Source organism: Pimephales promelas, chromosome 17, assembly GCF_988280905.1.
Source record: "Pimephales promelas chromosome 17, fPimPro1.hap1.1, whole genome shotgun sequence".
Classification (NCBI taxonomy): domain Eukaryota; kingdom Metazoa; phylum Chordata; class Actinopteri; order Cypriniformes; family Leuciscidae; genus Pimephales; species Pimephales promelas.
In genome coordinates, this window is record NC_142785.1 from 2,968,815 (window position 1) to 2,995,654 (window position 26,840).

At 36.2% G+C, this 26,840-nt stretch overlaps 2 protein-coding genes and 2 long non-coding RNA genes across 5 annotated transcripts in view; 2 read left to right on the plus strand and 2 right to left on the minus strand.

Moving 5' to 3' along the window:
- mapk8b (mitogen-activated protein kinase 8b) overlaps nucleotides 1-3,456 on the minus strand; it is a 67,529-nt gene extending 64,073 nt beyond the window's left edge. For both annotated transcript variants that reach the window (XM_089121765.1, XM_089121767.1), the window contains exon 1: nucleotides 3,325-3,456. The gene's annotated coding sequence lies outside the window, so the exon portion shown is untranslated. The remainder of the gene's footprint in view (nucleotides 1-3,324) is intronic.
- frmpd2 (FERM and PDZ domain containing 2) overlaps nucleotides 1-7,656 on the plus strand; it is a 45,112-nt gene extending 37,456 nt beyond the window's left edge. Inside the window, exons 25-29 of the mRNA XM_089121768.1 lie at nucleotides 3,347-3,558; nucleotides 3,737-3,803; nucleotides 5,337-5,484; nucleotides 5,872-5,972; nucleotides 7,573-7,656. Of these exons, the coding sequence (XP_088977894.1) occupies nucleotides 3,347-3,558; nucleotides 3,737-3,803; nucleotides 5,337-5,386 (329 nt within the window). The 3' untranslated portion in view covers nucleotides 5,387-5,484; nucleotides 5,872-5,972; nucleotides 7,573-7,656. The remainder of the gene's footprint in view (nucleotides 1-3,346; nucleotides 3,559-3,736; nucleotides 3,804-5,336; nucleotides 5,485-5,871; nucleotides 5,973-7,572) is intronic.
- A 401-nt stretch (nucleotides 7,657-8,057) lies between these two features.
- Nucleotides 8,058-10,212, minus strand: LOC148971027 (uncharacterized). The gene is made up of 3 exons (XR_016146955.1): nucleotides 9,787-10,212; nucleotides 8,587-8,696; nucleotides 8,058-8,327 (listed from the first exon to the last, which is right to left on the minus strand). It is a non-coding gene; the product is annotated as an uncharacterized LOC148971027 (long non-coding RNA).
- A 10,724-nt stretch (nucleotides 10,213-20,936) lies between these two features.
- LOC120491911 (uncharacterized) lies at nucleotides 20,937-24,281 on the plus strand. Its single transcript, XR_016146956.1, has 4 exons — nucleotides 20,937-21,249; nucleotides 21,684-21,751; nucleotides 22,026-22,077; nucleotides 23,732-24,281. It is a non-coding gene; the product is annotated as an uncharacterized LOC120491911 (long non-coding RNA).
- The last annotated feature ends 2,559 nt before the right edge of the window (nucleotides 24,282-26,840 follow it).

Sequence of the window (26,840 nt, forward strand, 5' to 3'; positions counted from 1 at the left end):
TCTTTCCACGGTTGAAACGCTGATTGAGCGAATCAATGTGACATGATACGGATTTCGATAAGTTGTACTCTATCTTTTAACACACTTTCAGATGCTCATTCATGTTTATTTGGCGCTGTGACTGGTATTATTAAGCCGGAAGAGAGATCAGCGCTGCTGCTTCTCTTGAGCTGCGCCAGAGCGATCTCACGCCACAGCGCCAAAACGTTATTTATGTTTTTGAATTTATAAAGAAAATGGACGTAATTTGAAAATTGAGACTTTGTTTCATATCAATAGTAACAAAGGACAAAGATTATTTTTGGATGCGCGCGGCCGGATGACTAATCGATTCTTGAGATTTAAGAATCGATATCGGTTCGTAAAAATGAGAATCGATTAATATCGAGAAATCGATGTTTATTACCCAGCCCTAGATTTTACCATTGAAATCAAAATTGACAATTCTTATATTTTTATGGAATATTGCTGTATTTATCATAAACGATTATTTATTATCCCTAATAATGCCCTCCCTCTTGCAGCATCTCGTCTTCTCTGATCTCCAAATGCCCTTTCACTCAGATATTCGTCACAATAGGAAAGAAAAGACTATCACAACGACTGTTTCATTACAGTTTTAACTCTTTGCCCAGCATTTTTGATCATTTTCATAAAAGTTTCATGGCCCCCGTCCCCCGGAATATGTTGTAGTATGAATATCTGAACATGTAATATATCAGCCTCTATTTTTAAAGCCACACTATGCAGGATTTCTGTTTTTGTCAAACTGTGACCCCTAGAGACGCCGTGGAGTACTTGAACTGTCGTAAATGGCACTAACGCAGAGATGTCTCTGCACTCACGCACTGCGAGACGCCCAACATTCAACTCGAAAATAGTCATGTAACCATTGCAATAACTCCGAAGCTATTCAGTTAAGGTTAAAAAACTGCATAGTGCTGCTTTAAACAACTAAAAGCAAACATTTTATTCTAGCTTCATGGATTTCTTTTCTATCAATACTTGAATGTGGGTTAGTTTCATAAAAAAGATGTGTAATAGCGCCCCCTATCGTACAACAGTGAAAACATGGATGTGTGAAAATTCAGTCAATGGCAGGGAAAGGGTTAAAACCTGGGAATCACTGAGAAATCTTTAAATGTCTTATTCCCTTAAAGGGTTAGTTCACCCAAAAATGAAAATTAAGTCATTAATTACTCACCCCCATGCTGTACCAACCCCGTAAGACCTTCGTTCATCTTCGGAACACAAATAAAGATATTTTTGATTGAATCTGAGGGCTGGATCACTCTTCCATAGACAGCCTGAGGGACTGCCTCTTAACGGCCCAGAAAGTCATTAAAAGAAAAGGTTTAAATATTCCATGTGCCTACAGTGGCTCAACTATAACTTTATCAAGCGACGAGACTACTTTTTGTGCGAAAAAAAACCCGTAAATAACGACTTTATTCGACTTCCATTACTTCCTTATGGGCGCATGCGCGAGAACTGAGACGAGACCGTTCTTCTTCGACTACTTTTTGTTACCGGCTGCTCACCGCTTAGGAGTTTTACCGCCCCCTACCGTATAAGATGACCGTACTGCTTGTAAACAGAACGTTTTGCGCCTCCAGCTATATCAGTACGTCATCTTATACGGTAGGGGGCGGTAAAACTCCTAAGCGGTGAGCAGCCGGTAACAAAAAGTAGTCGAAGAAGAACGGTCTCGTCTCAGTTCTCGCGCATGCGCCCATAAGGAAGTAATGGAAAGTCGAATAAAGTCGTTATTTACGTTTTTTTTCGCACAAAAAGTATTCTCGTCGCTTGATAAAGTTATAGTTGAGCCACTGTAGGCACATGGAATATTTAAACCTTTTCTTTTAATGACTTTCTGGGCCGTCAAGAGGCAGTCCCTCAGGCTGTCTATGGAAGAGTCATCCAGCCCTCAGATTCAATCAAAAATATCTTTATTTGTGTTCCGAAGATGAACGAAGGTCTTACAGGGTTGGTACAGCATGGGGGTGAGTAATTAATGACTTAATTTTCATTTTTGGGTGAACTAACCCTTTAAACAGACAGAGATAACACTTTATATTAAGGTTTATATTAATTAACGTGAACTAACCATTAGCAATACATTTGTTAATAAAAATACAGCTGTGCATTGTTTGTTCATGTTAGTTCACAGTGCATAAATGTTAACAAACTAATGTTAACAAGATTTTAATGAAGTATTAGTAAATGTTGAAATTAACATTAACAAAGATTAATACATGCATTATAAGTACAGTTCATTATTAGTTCATGCTAACTAATGTTAAAAATGTTAACTAATGAACCTCATTGTATAGTGTAACCCAAACAGATGCACTGTACACTGTGCTTCAGGGTTACACACATTTAACATTTAATTTAATATTAAACAATATTATTGATCTGCCTGCATTGTCACTGACATCAACCCAGATAGCAAACTGACATTGAATCAACGTGGAAACATGACATCGAAACAACGTTGATCTGACATTGTTTTGCTCATCGAATTAACGTTGAACCAACGTCAGACGCGTCATTCTTTCAAAACTAACGGAAAAACAACTTGAAATCAACGTTGTTTCAACGTTATGAAAGCAAACCAATTTTCGATTTTCATTTCCCAGACAGCAAACTGACATTGAATCAACGTGGAAACGACGTCTCTCATGACATTGAAACAACGTTGATTTTGCTCATCGAATTAACGTTGAACCAACGTCAGACGCGGCATTCTTGAAAATCGAAAATTGGTTTGCTTTCATAACGTTGAAACAACGCGTTGATTTCAAGTTGATTTTCCGTTAGTTTTGAAAGAATGACGCGTCTGACGTTGGTTCAACGTTAATTCGATGAGCAAAACAATGTCAGATCAACGTTGTTTCTATGTCATATTTCCACGTTGATTCAATGTCAGTTTGCTATCTGGGTTAGCTTTGAAGAATGCCGCGTCTGACATTGGTTCAACGTTAATTTGATGAGCAAAACAATGCCAGAGCTACGTTGTTTCGATGTCATGAGAGACGTCGTTTCCACGTTGATTCAATATCAGTTTGCTGTCTGGGAAGGTTTAGTCCAGAGCGGCTATATTTGTATTATATAATATATAAAAGAACTAAATTAATAACTTTTTTAAAACAAATAAAAGAAACATCACTGAACTTACGTAAGCCGGACTGTGACGCTATTTTCTTATGGAAACAAACGCTGTTGCATTATTTTCCTGTTCTCTCAGTAAAGCTGCTTTGAAACTGTATTTTAAGAAGCACTATATAAATAAATGTGATTTGACATGACACACACACTTACTTGTGTCAAATTCTGTCCCCAGAGAACATTCAGGAGGTGAAACTCCAGAAGACCCTGAACGGTCTGGGCTTCAGCTTCTTCATCTCGGAGCTGGACACGTCCCTCGACTGTGGCTCGGTCGTGCGAATCAGAACGCTGTTCCCAGGTCAGCCTGCGGAGGAAAGCGGCAAGATTCAGGAGGGAGACGTCATTCTGTCGATTAACGGGCAGCCGCTGAAGGGATTGTCCTATCAGGTCACAAGAGCTTTTCTTTAACCGTTACAGACATGATGGGGAATATTAACGTGAAGGGCCATGCAGGATTTGTTGATTATAGTAATAATTGTTCATTTCTGGGCAATCAAAATTAAGGCAGCCAAGACCATATTTACTATTAAACTTATATTTGTCCTGTGAACTCTGACCCCTACAGCAAGTGCTGCAGTGTTTGAGGATTTCTCCTTCAGTGGTGCAGCTGGTTATCTGCCGTCCTCCTCAAGGTATGGAGAGAACGCACAACACTGACAATACACTTAAAGGGATACTTCACCTCTAGAAAGATGAATGTGTATTTAAAATGGGTCATTTATGTAGAAGAAATATGAAATCATTTTTGAATTTGGAGCTTTCTAGACTGAGAAAAGGCAGAAAATGTATTTTTGGCTTATGTGGAAGAAAGACAACAACTCCCAGAATGGACTTGCTTCACTGCCCTAGGAGGCCACGCCTACCGGTAACAGAGCGCAATAGTTAAACAACAAGTGTAAGCTACTAGTGAGTCTCCGTGATGAGTCGGCCCGAAAATGTGTTTCGAGATTGGGCAAAATGTTGGTTTTTTTGCGTTTTGCAATCGCCATTCATCATGTTTACTGTGGCGAGTGGGACGAGTGAGGGCCGCGGGAGAACGGCGCGAGTCATGTTTGTTCTACAAAACGTAATGCCAAATCCTGAAGTATCCCTTTAATCTGAGAATCTTTTTTATTTAGTGATGCACGATATATCGGCCGCCATATCGGTATCGGCCGATATATGTTAATTTTTTGTGTTATCGTTATCGGCCTGATAAGAAAATTAGGCCGATATATTAAAGTTGATAATTAATGTATTATTTCCTTCAGCTGAGACACTTCAGATGCACTGTTCAACATGATGGTTTGGAATTGCTTGAAATATGATTGGGAAAAAAATGAAAATATAGTGCAGCACAAGTCTGTCATATAGTCCATGTAAACTATATGATGTGATTGGGATATGGATTTTAATGGTGAGACTTTTGTTTTTGTAATCAGACTCTCAAAAATGCAAAAAAAAAAATTGGATTTAGATTTATCGGCCAATATATCGGTTATCGGCTTTCAAGTATAAAGAATTATCGGTTATCGGTATCGGACAAAATGTTCATATCGGTGCATCCCTATTTTTATTTATTTTAGATTTTTGATGATAATAATTATATATATACACACACACACACTCTCTAACTCTACAGGTCAAAAGTTTGGAATCAAATTTCAATCAATTTTAATGTGTTTTTTTAAAGAAGTCTCTTATTATAAAATAACTTTTTGTATTGTAATATATGTTAAAATGTAATTCCTGTCCTGTAATTTCCAGCATCAATACTCCACATGATCCTTCAGAAATCACTCTAATATGATTTGATGCTCAAGAAACATTTCTGATTATTATTAGTGTTGAAAACCGTTTTTCTGTTTGATTGTAAAGAAACTCATGGTTTTATTCAGCAAGGACACTTTACATTTGATCACTGAAGACTGGAGTAATGATGTTGAAAATTCAGCTTTGTATCACAGGAATAAATTACATTTTACAATATATTACAATAGTAAACTGTATTTTTGATCAAATAAATGCAGCCTTGGTGACTTCTCTCAAAAACATTACATATCTTAAATCCTTTTGACTGGTTTTATTGCCTATGCAATTTCATATTTGTGTATTTTTAATAAAATATCCAGAGATCAAGGTCACTGATTGGTGTTTACAGTAACTTCATGTTTTATGTTGTTAAGGAACACTTCCACCAATATCCGAGAAAATAGGCCAACTGACCTGCAGCTGATCCATGAATGATGTCATATATGAAGGTCTTCTCCTGAAGGAAGGAAGGTCATAGAGGAATCCTGATGCATTATGGGAGAGGATTGATCCTTCAGAGGGGTTAGAAAGTTCAAAACTGAGTTTGATTTTCCTTTATGTGATTTATCTATACAGCCAAAATGATTTCTGTGATTTTACCCGAATTATTTGAACGGGAAAATCGAGTAAATAGTTCTCGCACTTTAATTGTTGAATTGTTTTGTACGTTAAAACGGCATTATAGACATTCACACACACACACACACACACACACACACAAAGACAACCCTGAACTTGTGAAAGCAAGGTCAACATGTGAAGGATCTCAGCACTTAATCTAGTCACACCTTGACTAAACATGTTTTTGAGCGCCGGCCAGACTTTACTATCAGAATTACCACAGCACTTTAAGAAATCACATAGAAAAGTGTCTTTTATTTGATTAAAAGAATATTGTTTTGTCTTAAGGTCCTCCTGTCAAATACAAAAAGGAAGCAGACTTAGAGTTTGAAATCCTACAATGATCCTTTCCTGCTCCTTTACTTTACTGGATGAAAAGGCAAGTGTCGGTAAGCAACTTTTTTATTAATAATAAACTATTTGAATGATGCTGAATTGACAATAACATGTAAAATGTGTATAACGTTAACCACCAGCAGGAGAGCAGTGATGGGTAAACTAAATTAGCTGACTACATTGTGTAACATAATGATTTTTTTTTGTAGTAGTAGTAGTAAATTAAGGCTTTCAGGTTTGCACTTTGCAGACAGTAAAGTATATGAAATAATCAAATTACCACAATATATTGAATATGAGAAGCTCACAGCAAACAAAGTGGTCGTCATAATTACCCATCATCATGCAGGAAAGTAGAAGTCAGACAAACACCGCTTCGGTTCACTCTTGACGTGCTGTTGTTAAGATGGTACCGTCCTAAACCCAATGAAAGCCGCTGTTAGTGTTGGTTTCCTCGTGTGACGGTTGAGGAATATCTGAGAACTGAGATGTGACTGGGATAATCTAGTGATAGTGTGAGTTAGCCATAAACTGTAAAAGTGAAGCGCCCCCCGCTGGTGAGTGTGGGAACTTACAACAACAAAACATTCCTCTCTGAGCTTTTTTGACCGTGAGAATGAAATTTGGAGCCCTGTTTTTATTATACAAAATAGGTACATACAGTATACTGGTAAAAAGTCTGGAAACATTACTATTTTTAATATTTTTGACAGAAGTCTCTTCTGCTCACCACGACTGCATTTATCCTTTCGGACTTGTCTCTCGGTCGGCTGCTCGTAGAGATATTATAAGGCTCATTTCGAGGAAAACTGGATGTAGCTCGTTGTCTACGTTACTATTGGAAAGATGAGTCTTTGTGTTTTAACAGAACTGACTGTATTTCTTTATACTCAAGTCCAAGTTCAAAATAAAACACTCTGAACCGCTCCACTGTTCACATCCTGAGCTGAAACACTGCCCGCGGGACCATAAACAGGAAGTGTTTCTCCGAACTCACAAGTTTTTTGAGCAAAAGCAAAAGCTTTGAAAACTGTTTTTTTCCCCTCCCATCCCATATTTTTTCCACCACCATGTTGGCTCCATACATTAATGACAGTCCTGTATTGTTGAACTAATGTGGTTCCTCAAACGACAGAGGTTGGTTCGGGAAGTTGGTCAATTTCTCCAATGATTCATCAGTTATTAGAGAAACAACACAACACTGTTTACTTCCTGTCTCTATGAAGCCCCTATGATTGGAGCAGTGTGTTGTGATTGGTCAAGCGCTTTGAGTGTGCTTGTGAAATGCCCCGCCCCTTACCATAACCACCATTTTAACACACTCAACCTGGCCCCACCCCTTTATTCTGCATATTAATTATTTAAATGAGGAATATTGTGACGTGTTCGTTCCGGAAGAAACTCAAGACAACAATGGAGGCGTTTCAGGAGTTCAGAAACACTGATATAAAGAAGAACTGTGTGCTTTGAAACTTCGCAGACGTTCAAACAGGAACATTACATGCTAAAGAAAGTTAAACATGTAAATAAGCATAAAAGGACCACTTTAAAATATGTTTGTCTTAAGTAAAAAATTCAGATGTTCTAAATGACTAAATATACTGCCTGATAAATTAACTTTAGTAAACTCAGTCTTTTGTTATCTGCCAACAGCTCGAAGCTCAGTTCCTGCAGTTCCAGAAGATTTCCACAAGATGGCGATACCGCTTCAGAAACTATTAATGTGACAAACTCTTAATTGTTTGACTAATTTTTGTCTCTTTATTTTTTGTTCTCTATTACATTACTGCTTTATGAATTCTGTATTAACTCTTAAACCATTATAACAGGCACATTTTAACCTTGAAACTCTGTTAAAATGTCTTTCTGTAGCATTGACACTTACCCAGTGTTTCTAGAAAAGTTTGTAAAACTGAGCACGAAAACAATGCTGAAGGCAGCTACACATTTACCTTAACTGCAAAACAAGTTATGATTTTTGGTGCCTTGCAGTCACTACAAGATATTACAACTTTGACAACTTTCAGATATGCCTGTTTTGATAACTGAATTATGCACTGTACGTTTTACATCTTCAGCCTGATCCTTAACTTTGCAATAAAGATTGAAGTGTTTATGCATGTAAACTTTATTCTTTTTTAAAGAAAAATAAATATTGAAGACAGTCAGATAGATGAATTGATATTTCTCCAAGGGTTTCACCTCGTCTTTATACTGGCTAATCAACACACACTCAACATAGGCCTACTGTTATTCCTACTCAATAATATCTCAGTTTCTTTGGTTCTCCGCTTCCTGAGGAGAAACATCTGCTGAATCCATCACAGGTCCTGCGGGATCTTTGGGTTATTTTTACAGAACCGCTCTTGCCCTGGATTATGGGCAGAAACAGTCCGCCTGTGTCCATCCTGTCAGAAAACACACACACACACACACACACACACACACACACACACACACGGGACTTGAACAACTGTTGAGGTCACTGACATCACATATTTCACTCAATCTGTCATTAAAACTCAATTCTTTCAAGAGTTATAGTAAGGGTTACTCTACACCAGTATCATTGACTAATTACTTATTAAAATGAATCAATAATAATCCACAGCTGTTGAATATGAGAAGCTCACAGGAAACAAAGTGATCATGTGACTTCATAGTTACCCATCATGACCTGCAGGAAAGCAGATGCTGTTTTCTGCAGAACCGGTCAAATACTCAGACAAACACTGCTTCGGTTCACTCTTGACGTGCTGTTGTTGTTAAGATGGTACCTACACACAATGAAAGCCGCTGTTAGTGTTGGTTTCCTCGTGTATTGGTTGTGGAATATATCTGAGAACTGAGATGTGACGTATAGCCTAATAATCTGGTAATAGTGTGAGTTAGCCATAAACTGTAAAAGTGAAGCGCCCCCCGCTGGTGAATGTGAGAATTTACAACAAAAACTAAGACATTCCTCTCTCTGGGCTTTTGACCATGAAAATTAAATTTGGAGACGCCCCATAACAATTTGTTTTATTTAAATATTATTATTAATTTACAAAATATAAATTTTTAAATGTAAATTATATTGATATTGTCTACTTTAATTTTAATCATACATGGTAGGCGATATACATAAGGTAGACATTCATTACTCGAATCATTACTCTAGTCTTCGGTGTCACATGATCCTTCAGATATGTTGAAAAATTTTGTAACAATATAAATCTTTTCTTTCACTTTTTATCAATTTAACACATCCGTGCTGAATATAATAATGAATATTGAGGGATGGGCCTACTTACCCAAAACTTTTGAACTGTAATTTATATTGTTATAAAAAATTATTATTATTTATATTTTTAAATAAATGCTGTTCTTTTTAACTTTTTATTCATCACGTGACATTTCTGAAGGATCATGTGACACGACTGGATCCTTTGATCACAGGAATAAATTAAAATTTAAAGTTCAAAACAGAAAACAATTATTTTAAATTGTAATAATATTTAACAACAGTACATTTTTTTCTGTATTATTTATTAAAATAAATGCACGATGAGCATAAGAGACTTTTATCAAAAATATTAAAAATATTAATGTTTCCAAACTTTTGACCGGTACCAAATTTAATTTACTAATTCATATTATATATATATATATATATATATATATATATATATATATATATATATATATATATATATATATATATGGTCTTGAACCAGGCTGAAACCATACACAATTTCATACCAAGCCATTCAAATTGACACGATAAAAAAAGGTAACTCGTGATTTTTAATGTAATAATAATAATAATAATAATAATAATAATCAACACTGGGTTAATAAATGTACAAAAACCATCAACAAACGTACCAGAAGGACGTCATTCACCGAAGCATCTCGTGTGTTTTCATCATCTTGTGTTGTGTAGAGTTAAAGAAATCCAGCTTTTGAACACACACCCCGAGACCCCGTGATCTGTCGTTCTCCGTCCAGCTGTTCCCTGTGAACTGAGGAACGCGAGGAACCACCAAACTGCGTTTACAGGGCTTCGACGATGATATTTTACATCCTCTATATTCTGTAACGTTTCCCACAGGAGTCGACGGCGGGCCAGAGCAATAAATCATTCCGCTGTATCTGTCGATGGCGGATCATAAAACGCCTATTGCTCCCAATAAACGTTCACTTTCATTCCCACACTGGGATGGTTTTGGGTGGCCTGAGATCTTATAGTGTGGATACCCGTGTTTATTGTATGGTGTGTGGAGGCTTCATGAAACACACAGCGCAAGCGTCCCGACTGAGGAGAGGAGTCAACCTGAACATCTGGAGCGCACACACACACACACACACCGCTGACCTGAGACCAGTTCAGCAGATCTCAGACATTACTGTAATATGGCTAATGTGATGGACACACACAGCTGTACATCAGTGTGATTCAGAATCAAAGTGACCCTAAAATTGATCTTGAGTTTATTGCATGAAATAACCATTTCAACATAGACAATTGTTCAAAAGTTTGGGGTCTCATTTCATTTTTTAATGTTTTTGTGCTCCTCATTATTTCAAAAATGAATGTGTGTGGCCTTTGCAAAAAAAAACAAAAAACAACAACAACAAAAAACACTAATAATTTGCTAATGCTTTAACAAATGCAAATGATATGTTTATGACTCGAGTAACTGACCAGCAGATGGTGCGAATGAGCCATGAAGAGTTATTTGGAGAACAACAGCAGATGTTCAGGGTTTTCTTCAGTCAACACACACACAGTCAAATCTCAAATTTCAGTGTGTCATTTTTATAAATCCATTGTGAAACGTATAAAGAGACGGGACCATGTGGCAAGGAATTATTCACCAAAAATACAAATCAAGATGTCATTTACTGTTGTTATTTTTTCAGTTGAACTCAAAAGGAGAATTATTTTAAATATAATGAAAAGAGTCCATATAAATTTTGCACTGGAGTTATACAAGATTGGATTTATTGTAGGTGGTTGCTTATTTATTAAACTTAAAATAAAATCCTATTTCGCTGGTTTGCTTTGTGTCATTTTATGTACATTTCAGTCCATATTTTAAGTTGTTTTGTGATTGTGTTGTGTTTTCAAACTCATGTCGTGGCTTCAGGGTTATTATCGTTAACTAAAAAAAACTATTAAAAAAAACATTTCTTTTAACTAAAATAAAGCTTAAAATAAAGTCAAATATTGATATTAGTTGAACTTAAAAATGAGAAATGTTGTCAAATTATTAACTGGAAATTAATAAATAAATAACTAAAACTATTGGTTTTAACAGAAGAAAAAAGAAAAAAAAATATTTAATAGAATGTTACATATATTTACCAGTAAAGTCTGCATTATTATCCTAACCCTGGTAAGTTCATGTGGTTGATTAATACTGAGTGTGTGTGTGTGTGTGTGTGTGTGTGTGTGTGTGTATATATATATATATATATATATATATATATATTATTACAAACAGATTTTTGTAATTTGAACAGTATTTTACTGTAATATGTACAGTATAATACTGTTAAATGTGCTAACAGTATAATACTGTAAACAGCCAAGGATTATGGGAAAATATGTGTTTACTACTGTAATTATTTTCTACTGTAAATCGTAAACAAAAATCTAATTATGTAATAGGAAATAAATTCTAATACTGTAAATGAAAAATACAGTACACATACTGTAAATATTAATACAGTATATGATTGTATTACTGTAAATTAAATTACACTACTAAAACGAACACTTTACAGTACTGATACTGAAACACTTTTACAGTAACGATGCCAGTAAGTTACTGTAAAATTTACAGCAACCCTTTTAAAGTGATATTTATTTGTATAACACTGTAATACTCAGACCTTAATGTAAAGCATAACGCAAAAAATAAGATAGATATTTGGGTGAACTTTTCTTTCAACCAAATCTTTTGATTGGGCAGCGTTGAAAAAGTTGTTGAAGGAAAGCTGATATATTATGATTTCCAGACAGAACATAATTGCTGAGCTCATATTGCTGTACTCATATAAAAAAGATGTACAGGACTCTTTAAAGATAACAGTCAGTTCAATTGTTATTTATGCTGTAGCAAACATAACAAATGATCACAATGAAAGTTTTATCTTTATGATAAATGCAATATTCTCTCTGCAGCGTTATGATTTGCTTTGAGAGGCCAGAGCTCCAAAAACAACAATAATCAAAGCGATCAAATCAAACAAACGCTGATTGCTCATTCCTCAGTCATTTTGTTATCCGAAATCCAAATATATGTCAAACATTGTCTGGCTTTTATTCATTTACCTCCATGAACTTTCTTCAGTTCTGTCACTGGTGTGATGAAGCCTCACACTCATAAAAATGACTAGGAAAGTTCTGCACGTTACATAATATATTTATATTTAGCTTACTGATAATAATTGTGTTTTTTGACTATAATTTGTCAATATTCATGTCTCAACTTAACAAAGCAAAATCCTAACACGTTGTCTCTAAACACAAACCATTTCTGTTAAATAAAAAATTCGTACATCCAGAGGGTGGCAGTACAGTGCGAGCCGACTGCCATTTTGCCCAAATTTAATTTGATTGTGTTCAATCTGCTTAAATATATGTACATTTTAAGTTCATTTAATCCGTTTGTGTTGGATTACATGATTGATTTGTGTTGCATTAACTCAAACTGCTTGTTAGTTCGCATGCTTTGCACATGGTTGAATTAAGTGAGAATAAATGTTAAAACTAAGTGTTATTTTATGTTGTTTTTTTTGAGAAAATTAGAAAGGGGAAGACTTGACAGTGTGTAATAGTGTTTAATGTTAAATTACATTGGAATTATTAGAACCATTTAAATTACAGTGGGTTACCAATGCAGTATTTTGTTTGGCTGTCAAATTATATAATGCTTTGTCTGTAAATGACGGTTTATGGATGTTTTAGAAACTCTTATGGTGTGTTCACACACCATACGCGAATTTAATTATTTACGTGAGTAGATTACATACAAAGTCAATGCAAAGACGTGAATAGACGCATTATTCACGTCGGGCGTCACGAATGCCGCAAATTGGGTGACGCGTTTGCCGTTAACGTCTACCGCGCAAGTTGAAAAATTTGAACTCGAGCGGAATATTCGCATGTTGCGCCAGCCAATCAATGAAGAGCTAATTGATACGTCCGGTCTGTCACAGTTGTCGAAAATGGAGGGGTTGTCGTCTGTGGACAGGCCTGACAAAACAGACGTACTAAAATTCAGAGTATATAAATCAACATAATTCATTTGTTTCAGCATATTTTTCATACTTTTATTTTTTTAATTTAAATCACAGCAAAATGATAAGCTGCATATTTATTGGTATTGCCGTTATTTTATAAAACTGCCCCTGACCCGGGACAGATGGAAAGGTAGCTAGCAGGTTATCAAATTGGGCACCCATCATTCTCAACTAGCGCTGGGAGCGGCTGTCATCCAGGCGCAGTTCCTGGAGAAGCCGGTGAAATTAGCCGAGTTGAGTGCGATGGTGCTGTGAACCCACGTGAGTTGGCACGGCGCGTTTCGGACTGCGACAGCGGCGAGGAGAGTTGAAACAGAGTCCGTCTAACGGAGAGCCTTGGCACTTCCTATTAGCCCCGTTGTGTATCATCCTGGTTGCAGTTCCATTAGAATTCCACTGGAGGTGATCGCGGGCGAGAGCAGAATGAATGGGAGTCTATGGGGCTAAACGGCTAAATGTGTCTCTTTCACCTGCTTGTCGTTAAATTAACATAGATTTTATTGTTGATTCCGCAAGTTCAATATAGATTATAGGCCAAAAGTCGAATGAACGAGTACTTATGTCCTTTTGATCTCCTACAGGTTAGGCCGTTGTTGTCCGGAACATGCTAGCATTCTGCTATTGTGTGACGTCATCACAGTTTTGAACGGATTTTTAGAACAGATAAGTTCACTTAAAAATGCAATTTTCAGCTGAGTGTATTTTCTTAGCCCTCCCTTTTGAATGCAACTTTCAAATTACTTGACAAAAAATTACATCCTGAGAAAAGTGGATTTATGGGGGTGAAACCCCATTGACTCCCATTCATTCTGCACTCGACCGCGAGCGCCCCCGCATGGACAGAGACGTGTTACTGCAGCCAGTCCAGAACCCCGAAGTAACCAGCAAGTGCCAATTCTCTTCAATTAGACATTCTCTGGTTGAAACAAGTTCAACTTTATGGTAATAAGCAATGACACGGTTCGGCGGCAACCGGCGGCAACCAATCGGAATGTAGAAGTGCTCCGTTTGAGAGAATCCCAGAGAAGAGGGCGCGCAACACTATAGGCAAGATTTTCGTCCTAGAACACTTTTTCAGCGGGAATGCAAATTATAATAGCACTTAAAGGGTTAGTTCACCCAAAAATGAAAATTCTGTCAGTATTTACTCACCCTCATGTTGTTCCAACCCCGTAAGACCTTCGTTCATCTTCGGAACACAAATTAAGATATTTAGGATATTAAAATCGCTCCTGCATACAGTTCTTGAGGGACTGGCTCTTGCTGTCCTCGAAAAGTAATTGAAGACATCGTTAAAATAGTCCAAGTGACTACAGGGGCTCAATCTTAAGTTTATCAAACGACGAGAACACTTTTGTGCGCAAAAAAACAACAAAAATAACGACTTTATTTCAACTATTCACTTCCTTCTCCATAAGCCTATAGTCCGTTAACGTAGTGTGATTGCGTAGAGCTACGTCACACGTAGGCTCACTATTGGTCGACGCTGGTCATGTGTGTGTGATGCGTGTGACGTACAATAACAGAAGCTTACGCTATTAAACTAGTAACCTGACTCGCGCAGAGGGAGAAATAAACGAATAGTTGAAATAAAGTCGTTATTTTTGTTGTTTTTTTGCGCACAAAAGTGTTCTCGTCGTTTGATAAACTTAAGATTGAGCCCCTGTAGTCACTTGGACTATTTTAACGATGTCTTTTATGACTTTTCGGGGACGGCAAGAGCCAGTCCCTCAAGAAGCCTATGGACTGTATGCAGGAGCGATCTTAATATCTTAAATATCTTAATTCGTTTTCCGAAGATGAACGAAGGTCTTACGGGGTTGGAACAACATGAGGGTGAGTAAATACTGACAGAATTTTCATTTTTGGGTGAACTAACCCTTTAACCATGAACACAAAAGCCACGCCACACCACACATGTGGCTTTTAATTTGTTTATTTCATTAGCAAACATGTCACTATAATTTTAAAGTTATTTCCATCAATCAATTTTCTGCAAAAATAATGACCGACATGCTTGTTTGCTTCGTGGCCCCTTTAAATACCGTTTTAAAAAAACATCACGCATTCGATCTATGTCAGAGCATCAGAGCGTCCATGAATCTTTCCACGGCGTCGTTGACAGAGCGGCAAGATCGAGCGAATTTTGGCGGCGGCAGTGTGAACGTACGGTTAGAAGAAATGGTTCTATTTAGAACCAAAAATGGTTCCATCCCCCGCTTCATATATGGAACTCCAAAATTGTTCTATATGAAGAGTTCAGATGCAAAAGCCTCTAAATGCCATTTGAAATTTTCTTCTTTAATGATGATTTTTATCAAACTTATATATTTAAGTTCAGTGATTTCACTTAAATAACAATTAATAGGTAATTATCATTGACATTTAAGTGAAATTACTGAACTTAAATATACAAGCTTGATAAAAATGATCATTCTAGAAGAAAATTTCAAATGGCACTTAAAGGCTTTTGCATCTGACCTCTTCATATAGAACCATTTTTTTTGGGTAAAAGGTTCTATTGGCCAAGTATGGAACCCCAGGGTTCTATATAGAACCCAGAGGAACCCATTTTTAAGAGTGTATAGAACCTTTTAGGGGTTCCAAATTAGGGGTAGCGCTGATAGAACCTTTTAAGGTTCTATATAGAACCTTTTCTTCTAAGACTGTGTGTGTCTCTCACGCACGGGCCGTGATTTGGACCCAGACTCTGTGGTGGGCCTGTGTTATCAGGGGAGCATTTCTGTGGCGTCCAGGCACCCGGTGTGGGTGGTCAAGAGGACGACCACAGGCCTTCAGTCTGGCAAAACTCCCAACCCGCAACACACCCCTGCTGCTCCCCGAAAACAAACAGCTCTAAAACACCCTTTGTCTTTTCATTACACACTTCCATTCCTCAAGCTGAGCTCTGGTGGCTTAGTAACAAAACATCATACCATCGAGGAAAACTGAAAACATGTCGCATCTTTTGCGGAGGTGCATGCAAAATATGCGCTCGTCATCGCCCATTTCAACAATTATGGCGTGTAATTTTGCAAGTTAATGGGGAATGAAGAAAAAACAGCCTGCGGCGACTTCTGGCCTAGCGTCAGAAAAGTTTGTGGCTCCGAGTCAACTCTTTCTGCAATGTTTTCGCATGCAAAATCAACTACCAAGCAACACTGAATCGCTGTCTCGCATGATAGCTGTTATTCATTACAGATTTCCACAAACAGATAAAGTAGTAAAGCTTTGATTTTTTTTCTCCTCCTTTAAGAAATATTTTTTATTTTCCTTGTTAATTCCCCAAATTCCCAGTGATGGTATGGCATTAAAGCTAGGCTGAAAGCAATTGAATTTTGTTTTACAATATGTTACTGCTACAGCACAAGCTTTGTGAAATATGATACATTATACTTATGTTTTCCAGTTCAATATATTGAAATATTGACATTTCAAAAGATTTTATGCTTGAACTTAAAGGGGTTTGAACTTGAAAACACAAATCAGTGCATGTGTTGAGTTGTAGATAAAACTGAACCACGCATATTTTATTTATTTAGACCTACATATAAAATACTGTCTGGAAATATCAAGGCAAGTTTCTAAATCTACTCTTGCAGCTGAACGACAGTGTGTGCAAATTGTAACTTTTGCAAGGCACTAACAAAACCATCTCTACCTTTCAACGGGGAGGAAAGCAGGCAGAATGCAACTGTGGCTCTTTTGTGCTCGAATCCAACCAAGCAGAACGATCTGGAGACGAGAGATGGGTTTAATGGATGAGAAGGAAAAAACCAAGAACTTTATGACTTTGCTTTGTCTCGTTGTTCTGACAGTCAGAGGAAGAAAGCAGCTTTTACATGTCTGCCACAGAATACTAATGATTCCTGTTAACAAGACTTTCTTTTGTCTGTTTATCTCTGTGTGCAGTGACATGTTCAATACATTGAAACTCCTGCAGCAAACACAACTATTATTAAGAGCTTGTTTAAGACTTTGGTTATTGCGTTTAATGCTTTTGTGATGTTACTCTGTGTCCATCCAGACTCAAGTCACATCAACGACCATGTACTTCCAATTAAATGTCTGACAACAATACTTGTATTAGGGATAGTTCACTTTGAAATTAATTTTTGGTATGTTTTATCTTACCTCAAGGGCATCCAAGATGTAGGTGTCTTTGTTTCCGCAGTATTTTCAATTTTGATATTTTTAGGTCAAACCGTTGTTGTCTGTCAGTCATATAATGCAGGTCTATGGTCACCACCTCAAAGAGCATGCACAGAGAAGTCCAAATTAAACATGATTTAATGACTCGTAAATGTAAGTACACATTGATGGCCTAAGACACGAAACGAGCGGTTTGTGTGAGAAAACGAACAGTATTTATATCGTTTTTACTTCTTGCAACCACAGCCAAGTGATGGGCTTCGTTCTGCGCAAGCGCCGGAAGTGATCTCTCGCGGGGTTGCGAAAAAAATTCAACGTTGTCCGTCTTCCATTGTGATCTCCTGTATATCTAAATATGTTTAGATCTTGACAGTGAAAAGTAACGTTTCCAAAATGTCGTACACACTCTTTGAGGTGGTGACCATAGACCTCCATTATATGTCTGACAGACAAGAACGGTTTGACCTAAAAATATCAAAATTGAAAATACTACGGAAACAAAGACACCTACATCTTAGATGCGCTTGAGGTAAGATAAAACATACCAAAAATTCATTTCAAAGTGAACTATCCCTTTAAGTATATTTTTGCATACTTAGGACTCTTTTTAAAAGTATGCTAAAGTCTACTTTTCCATAAAGGTCGGTTCTCCCAAAAATATAATTCTGTCGTTCCAAAACACGAATTAAAATGATTTTGCTCCCACGGAAGAAAGAAAGTATTGCCATTTTGGAATGACATGAAAACTTAATGACAGTTTTTATTTTGTGGGGTGGGGTGAACTGTCCGTTTAGAGATGGCAGTCTGCATGATATTGGAGAAAGTAGCACTTGCTGAAACTCAGTACAGTTGCTATATTGTTTCTCTTCTGATTCCCAGAGAGGGAAGTGACAACATGACGGAGTGATTGGGGACAAATTCCTGCTCCTGCCTTGACAACTTCCCAGCAGGGCCACGTCTGCTTTGTGTTCGCTACAGAAATCTTACTGTGATGATCTTTCTGGACCATCCCAGAACCAGCGTCCATGAAGAGCCTCAACTTCCTCATGCGTTGAGAACATTAATGTTTCACCCAAAAATCTTCAGTAATGTCATTATTTACTCACCCTTTCAACCCTGTGTGCTGCAGAAAACCACCATAATCAACTCAACACTATCACATTTTTCCTTTTAAGTCTTTTAAAGGTGCATTGTGTAACATTTCATGTTAAAAATAGCAATTTTTTTAACCCATACATGCTTAAACAATTGCCTGATGGTGTGAATGAGCACTTCACTGATCACTGTGATTGCCTCTATAATCCTGTACAGTAAAATAAATAAGAGGGATTAGGGACGGAGTTTGACGCTGGGCGTGACGTCATGCACTCTTAGAAGAAAAGGTTCTATATAGAACCTTAAAGGGTTCTATCAGCGCTATGTATTTGGAACCCCTAAAAGGTTCTATACACCCTTAAAAAAAGGTTCCTCTGGGTTCTATATAGAACCCTGTGGTTCTATACTTGGCCAATAGAACCTTTTACCAAAAAAATGGAGTTTCATATATGAAGCGGGGCATGGAACCATTTCTGGTTCTAAATAGAACCATTTCTTCTAAGAGTTCACGCTCGCCTGGCGATGTCTGGCAGGATTGTGTATTCACCGCCATTCTCCGTATCAGCGAAGACAACTCGAGCGACACAACTTTAGTCAACTTTCCACAAAAGTAGAAGATGGATTCAAAGAGACCGGCTTGTAGTTCATTTCAAACCCCAACGCAAACTCCACGTAAGACAAAGAAAATAAAACTTCTGTGTAGTGCCAGGCGTCGGAATAAGACGAAAGTCAACATCCTGTACAAAATAATAACTTATATTGTTCATGAACGTGTTTCCATAATAATAGACTCATAAGTGGATACAGTAAGCACATAAAACACTTCAACATGGAGATAGTTGGAAACAAAAAACGAAGTTTTTGTTCACGTAAGTGTGTAATTTACTCAGATGCCTTTGCTTTCATATATTTAAAATGACTTGCAGATTTATAACTTTATTACCTCATTATGACTGTAACAATAGATTTGTGCGGCTGATGCTCCTTTGGTTATGAACAGCTCGTGAGTGTGTGTGTGTGTGTGGTCCATGAGAGTGCACACCTCTGGTTGCAGTTTCTCTTGTTGCCAGAGGGGGCGTAGTTCTGACAAAAAAAAACTCAAAGACTTGCGCAATGCACCTTTAAAGTCATGCAATGGTTTTGTATGAGGAAAAGAGCAACATTTAAGTCAAGTTAAATATTAAAACATGCACACTAAAAATTGCATGGATACAAAGTATGCGCGAACCAATGCTAATAAGATTTTGAATATTGTCAGTTGTCAACAAGGACAAAAATTTCAGTCTGTCCCTCACATATGATTTCAGATGACTTGGAATATAGTGTATTCTGAAAACTGGTGGATAATCAATGGCATGTCAGTTTCTGGCCCCTCACCTGATTATTTACCCTGTCTGGTGAATGCAATGCATGACATTTACATGCAATGGGAGGAAATGCAAAGAAATACAAGCGTAATATCACTAAACAGTTTGCTTTTGAGAGTATTTGCAATGTTATGACCAATAAATTTGTAAATATTTTTATTTGGGCACAATAAATGCACCCTATAAAGCCCGCTGTATCATATTTGATATGCAAAAATCGAATGCCTCAAAATTATTGCTGATAAACCTGTTGCACACAATCTACTGCAGTCCTTCTGTCGTCTGACTGTTTTAAGCAAGTTAAAATTAATTTTAGTATAATCATAAAAACGTCCACCTTCACCGTCTTTTATAAAGTAGACTTAAGATTAACTTTCATATTGTTAATAACCCACTAAACATTGGACGTCGGATAGACGTGCAGATCATGTCTATATTGGGTCCGTCGGTCCATGACCAATTGTGGACGTCTATTCGACGTCCAAACTAGGTCTGTTATTTGGACGTCCAACCATGACCCAACTTGGACGTCATCTTGACGTCCAACATTTGACCTTAAACTGGGTAACTTTTTTTGGACGGCATTTGGACGTCTTTTGACAGTTGCTGGAAATTATTGATTTGTAATATTTGTTTTATTTTTATTTTTTTATTTATATATAAATAGGCCCCCCTACAATAAAAATAAAATCAAAAGCAAATATGGTATACAAATATCATAGAACTAAAAAATTTGTTTTAACTTCATGATTTAATATTAATGACATTATACATTATTATTAGATGTTTTTCTTAAAGATGAACTGAACTGAAATTTGAGAAAAGGTGATATAACAGATGTATTTTATTTATTCTCATTGGTACAATTTTTAAATGGCAGAATTTGTTAAAAGGGATAAAATGGTACATTGAAAGTGTTGTTTTTGTTACACGGGCGCCGCCATGTTGGATTTCAACGTTCGACTACGTCACTGGCATGGTAAGCCACTCCGTTGCCTACCCGCACCAGCAGAACAGCCGTAGCTTGTAAACAGTCTGAGGTGCGCTGACATGGCTGAGGAAACAGATTTTTTAGCGACACACTATTTAGAGATGTGTACTTTCGTGCGTGCCTTTGATGCGCGTGCGCGTGAACATTCAAATCACAGGAGCGCGCGAGCAGTTTGAATTGAAACAGGAAGCGTCGTGCCGTCGTCAACTGACAAACACCAACTAGCGTCTCTCGCTGTTGTCACTGCGTTCAGGTAAGTTAAGTTAACAAAATCACACAAATACTACATAAAAATGTTCCTGACACCTTTATTGCGTGTAATTGATACGCTTCTGTTGAATATTTACTTTATAGAAATGATTTTGGGTCTTGGAAAAAGTCCGTTAGCATCTCAATCGTTTTCAGAAGAGGCTAGCAGCTAAGTTAGCTAAGGTAAGTTACTCTGAAGCTGTTTTGTATAAGTTTGGGGTTTTATCTTTGTGTAGATAATAATTTTTGATAGTTTTTTTGCTGGTAATTTACAATGGGTGATTGGAAGTAACGTTAAGCTAATTTATTTAGCCTAAAATAATGCGATGTATTATTAATCAGTGACGTCACTTAACGTTACAAAGATTGATTAAAAAAAGTGATTTCATGAGGAAAAAACGTCCACAATAAAAGGGGGATTTATTGTTTATTCATGATAGTAATGTCATATGCATTTATTTAATAATATTTATGTATATACTTTCTCTTTTCTTAGCTAGAGGAGAGGTGAAATGCAGAAAAGAGAAATTATATATGCTTGCTTCCTTGTAATAAACCCTATGTTCTAATCCTATGTAACATTGTTGGCTGTGACACATTGCATGTTATTTTCTAAGATCATGTTGATGTCCTAAGTTACTGCACCCCCTGTCCAAGACAATCTCCACGGCTATGAACTCGACTAGTAAGCAAAACCTCAAACATACTGTACTCTACTGTTCAAAAGTTGTAGGTCTGTAGGATTTATGCTTTTGAAAGAAGTCTTAACCCCAGTTTTTTTTGTTTTTGTTTTTGTTTTGTTTTTTGTGAGATTGTCCTTAAGAAGCCTTTAGGCTTAATAATCAGCTAAATAATAGATGGCAAATATCATGTTATAAAGGTCATAATTATAATAATGAATTTAACTATTATGATAACAGAATATCATGGTCATTGGTATTTTTATTTTATTTCTCTAGGTGTGTTTTGAAATAAGTTGTCCAATGAGACATCGTACTGTCCAACTCAAAGGTATTTATTTATTTTTATGTATTTTTTTACTGATAAATACTGAAATTCTTTTTACTTTTAAATGCTGAATTCAGGGGGTCGACAACTTTAGGTACGCAAGTTATTTTTCACAGATATCTGGCCAGTTTACTCATGGCTCATACTCTTAGCCTTTATGTTTAAATGTTTGAATTTATATCTGCAATAGAATATTTGCAATGTTAACCCTATCAGGGGGTAAAGATATCATTAGAGTTCTTTAAGGAGTAGTTAACTTTTGAAAGCTTTTGCTGATAATTAAATTTACTCACCCCCATGTCATCCAAGATGTCCATGTCTTTCTTTTTTCAGTCAAAAAGAAATTAAGGTTTTTGATGAAAACATTCCAGTATTATTCCAGTATTTTCTCCATATAATGGAGTTCAATGGGAACGGTTCAAGGTCCAACTGAGAGTTTCAGTTCAGCTTCAAAGGGCTTTAAAAACACCAGACAATGAATAAGGGATGTTACACTCCCGTGGGACCCGGCGGTACTCAATCCCAATGCAGCCCTCTACCAAGCACAAAGCTAACTTTTGTAAATTGCACAAAGCACAACAGGTTGATACAACTGAACGTTATTACAAACTGTTATTTCAGTGTTTTAAGTAATTTATAAGTGGTTGATGATGAACTAATCATATACAAAACATTCATAAATGTTTAGCAAGTGATATGCTAACACTTCATGTATGTTTTGTTAATTATTACAAGTCATTTACAATTGAATAGTCGTGTTTTGTAAATTATTAATCATTACGTTTCATAAATGTCAGGTGCCTAGTGGTTAGACTCCTTGTGTTTTAGAGAAGACAGCTGTCTACAACCTCACTAGTCAGCAATTACACTGCAGTACACACTACAGTGTTCAACACCTGTTATAGATGTGTAAAGGCATGAATTAATCATTTACACTTTCTGCATAAAATGTGAACTATTCATCACTTGTAAATGTCTTACACTTCATTCGTAGATTACCACTTCAAGAATCAATAAGGCATAAGATCTACGCATGCTTTGTAACACATTTACTAGCGATTACTATACACTTTAGATTAGGGGATACAGAAAGTGTTGTAAATGACTTATTCATGCATTTACACACTGTTAAAAACTGTTACTTACCTGTTTCAAATGATATGTACATGAATACAAGACATTTACAACACTTTCCCCCTCTAATTGCTAGATGCATACATTATTATTTTTTTTCATTTATGAAACGTATATTCATGTTTTATACATTAATAATTTACTAATAACTTGTAAATGACTTGTAACGGAATTGACAAAACATTCATAAATGATTAGCAAATGATACTAATATTTTCAAAGTAGTTCATTAACTAACCACTTACAGACTTACAGCTGAACGTTATTATAAGGTGTTGACAATGGTCAACATTCTAATGCACACATTAAAGAATGCAAGCTTTCTAAAAAAAAAGTGCAGTCTGCTTAGTGCCTCTTTGTAGACAGTGTGTTAGTGTTAGTTAACAGTTGCTGAGATGGCTTAGTATTTATCCAGTAATGGATGCAAGGAAACATATTTTTGCTTACAAATGTGGGGCCTTTGGTGAATGATTGCAGATTGCCGTTGCATATATCTAAATCATATATTTTTCTGCTTGTGTAGGAGGGATCATGAAATTTGATTCTGCAGCCACAGAGAAGTAAATCAAGATGCATGTTTCTGAGCACCTCAAGCACGCGCCGCAAAGATTGGAGGTAGAGGATTCACAACTCCCTGATGAGCCAAGACGAGAGGACTTGAATTATAAATTAAATTACAATCTAGTTATTTGTTCATAATTGTGCTTTACTGTGGCCCTTCAATGACAATCTAATTATTTGTTCATAATTAAATTAAATTACAATTTTACACTACAGTGTTCAACACCTGTTATAGATGTGTAAAGGCATGAATTAATCATTTGCACTTTCTGCATAAAGTGTGAACTATTCATCACTTGTAAATGTCTTACACTACATTCATAGAGATCTACTAACTAATTATTTGTTCATAATTGTGCTAGATATATTTGGTGCCCTTCAATTGCAATCTAATTATTTGTTCATAATTAAATTACAATCTAATTATTTGTACATAATTGTGCTTGATATGTCCGGTGCCCTTCTGATGCTATTCATGGCAATTTATTTTTGAATAAAGATTAAAATGGTGATTATTGAATTGTGATTTATTTGTATGTGTATTATTGTAATGTTGTAAAGTTATATAAGTTAGAAAAACGACGTATAATATAAGTCTAAATTTGACGTTGAAAAGACGTCCATAAGTAACCACATTTGGACTATAAATAGCCCTTACACGGAGGTCCCACAGACGTCCAAATTAGACGTGCAGTTGACGTCGAAAAAAAGACGTCGTCTGGCGTTACAAAACAACCCCTTCATTGGACCGAATTTGGACGTCCAAAAATGACACGAAAAAGACGTCACCTCGACGTCACGTTGCGCAGTGGGAATATTTCAAACTGAACACTTGACTGAAACTGAAGCAAAAATCGTTTATAAGTTCATTTCTCATTCCTCATTGAACTGCATTTTATGTTTAAAGAGATTAAAACTATAAGCATTTAAATATCATCTCACTTAGGCATAATTTGGGTAGATATAGATATTTATGTTCATTTTATACAGTAATCTTGTTATATCTTGATTTGTCCCATTTAAAAAATATATATTTTTCTGATTATTGCTTCATATGTCAGGGTTTACAGGGTTGATAGCTGAAACAAAAAATCTGTCTACACTAAAAAAGTAATGACTTTTGAGTCGAGGCATAAAGAAAGATCACTGTACGAGAAAGGGACAACTAAAATGTGGATGGGAAAAAACAAGACGAATGCGTTTGCGTGAAAATGATCCAGAGTAGGTGTGAACTGGGAGTGAAGGACAGGATTTTCTGGAAGCTTTCCTGTCGTAATATCTCACAGTTGCCTCTCGTTATTGTTTCTTCGCCTGGTGGTCTAAGCTCAGAAAGCTCTAGTTCAGAGGATAAATCTGGGCATGTAAGTGAATCCGCACCAAGAGATTCAGTTGTGATCTTAGTTTTCACCACTCGAGATTCGCATGTCGCCCCAAAATACCCGTTAAGCCCCGTCCAGACAGTGACACATTAGTGCGAAGGAGCCAAACCACATCAGTGTGCCATTATTAACAGCACATTTTATGGTTTTCAAAAGCTGAGAAATACGCTCCTTGTTTTTTCAGCGTAGTGTGAGCGTGAGCTTCAATCTCCTGACTTACGCTACACCAGATGAGGCATCCTTTCTTCAGCCAACTCAATATACAGAGGACTGAACTTTAAGACACCTTCTTCTCTCTGACGTCAGAGCGAACACATGGTATTCACATCGACGGCTGACATGACAGGAGCTGCGGCCGTTCTCCCATGCATGCCTTCAGTCCTCAAGAACGACCATGGATCTTTGTGGCATTTTCAGTGGGATTGATTTTGCCGTATTGTTCGGGACTGTAACGGAGGAGGGGGATGATGACAGACACGATCCATGCGTTGCCTCTGAGTTATTAAAACTTTGATTGAAACAAACACGTCAACATTCAGACCCAATTGGGGCCCCAAGAGATGGTTCATAATAAATGAGAAGATTTCCATTTCAAGTCATTTCACCCATTTTACACTCGGTCATATGTCACATTAAAACACAGTAAACTGGACTATCAAACACACACTAATACAGCGAAGTGTGCAATGCGATTTTTCAATCACTTTTGCATGTAGTTCTACGGAGGCGTATTGCATTCACTTGAAGAAAAAAAATCTACTCTGTTTTTCTGAATTAATGAGTTAATTTTTTATGAGAAAAAAAATTTTGCTCTGTATTTCTGAATTAATGAGTTAATTTTTCATGAGAAAAAAAATTTTGCTCTGTTTTTCTGAATTAACGAGTTAATTTTTCATGAGAAATTTTTTTTTGCTCTGTTTTTCTGAATTAATGAGTTAATTTTTCATGAGAAAAATTTTTTTTGCTCTGTTTTTCTGAATTAATGAGTTAATTTTTAATGGAATTTTTTTTTGCTCTGTTTTTCTGAATTAATGGGTTAATTCAGAAAAACAGCAAAAATAAATTTTCTCATGAAAAATTAACTCATTAATTCAGAAAAACAGAGCAAATTTTTTTTCTCATGAAAAATTAACTCATTAATTCAGAAAAACAGAGCAAATACAAATTTCTCATGAAAAATTAACTCGTTAATTCAGAAAAACAGAGCAAAAAAAATTTCTCATGAAAAATTAACTCATTAATTCAGAAAAACAGAGCAATTTTTTTTTTCTCATGAAAAATTAACTCGTTAATTCGGAAAAACAGAGTAGATTTTTTTTTCTTCAAGTGAATGCAATACGCCTCCGTATAGTTCTCCACAAATTGTTTTTAGTTGACTTTGAATTTTTGTTGCATTAAATAAACAGTTATGCACTGCACAAATGTTGTCAGGAAACAGGGAAAAAAAAGTAGTGGTTAAACTTAAAAATAAAATATTGAAAAAAACAAAAGCACAATAAAATGGAAATAAAATAAAATATGTAAAAAGTTATATTTCGAAATAAGAAAAAAGAAATGCTTTGATTCAAAGTAAAAACTGATTGAATGTGTCAGAGCCATTGAAAGTTTAAAACAAAAATTTGTATTCCTATATTTTGTGAGGTGATTTAAAATTGATGATGCACTGCTGAACTGATTCTTTTCCCCCACATC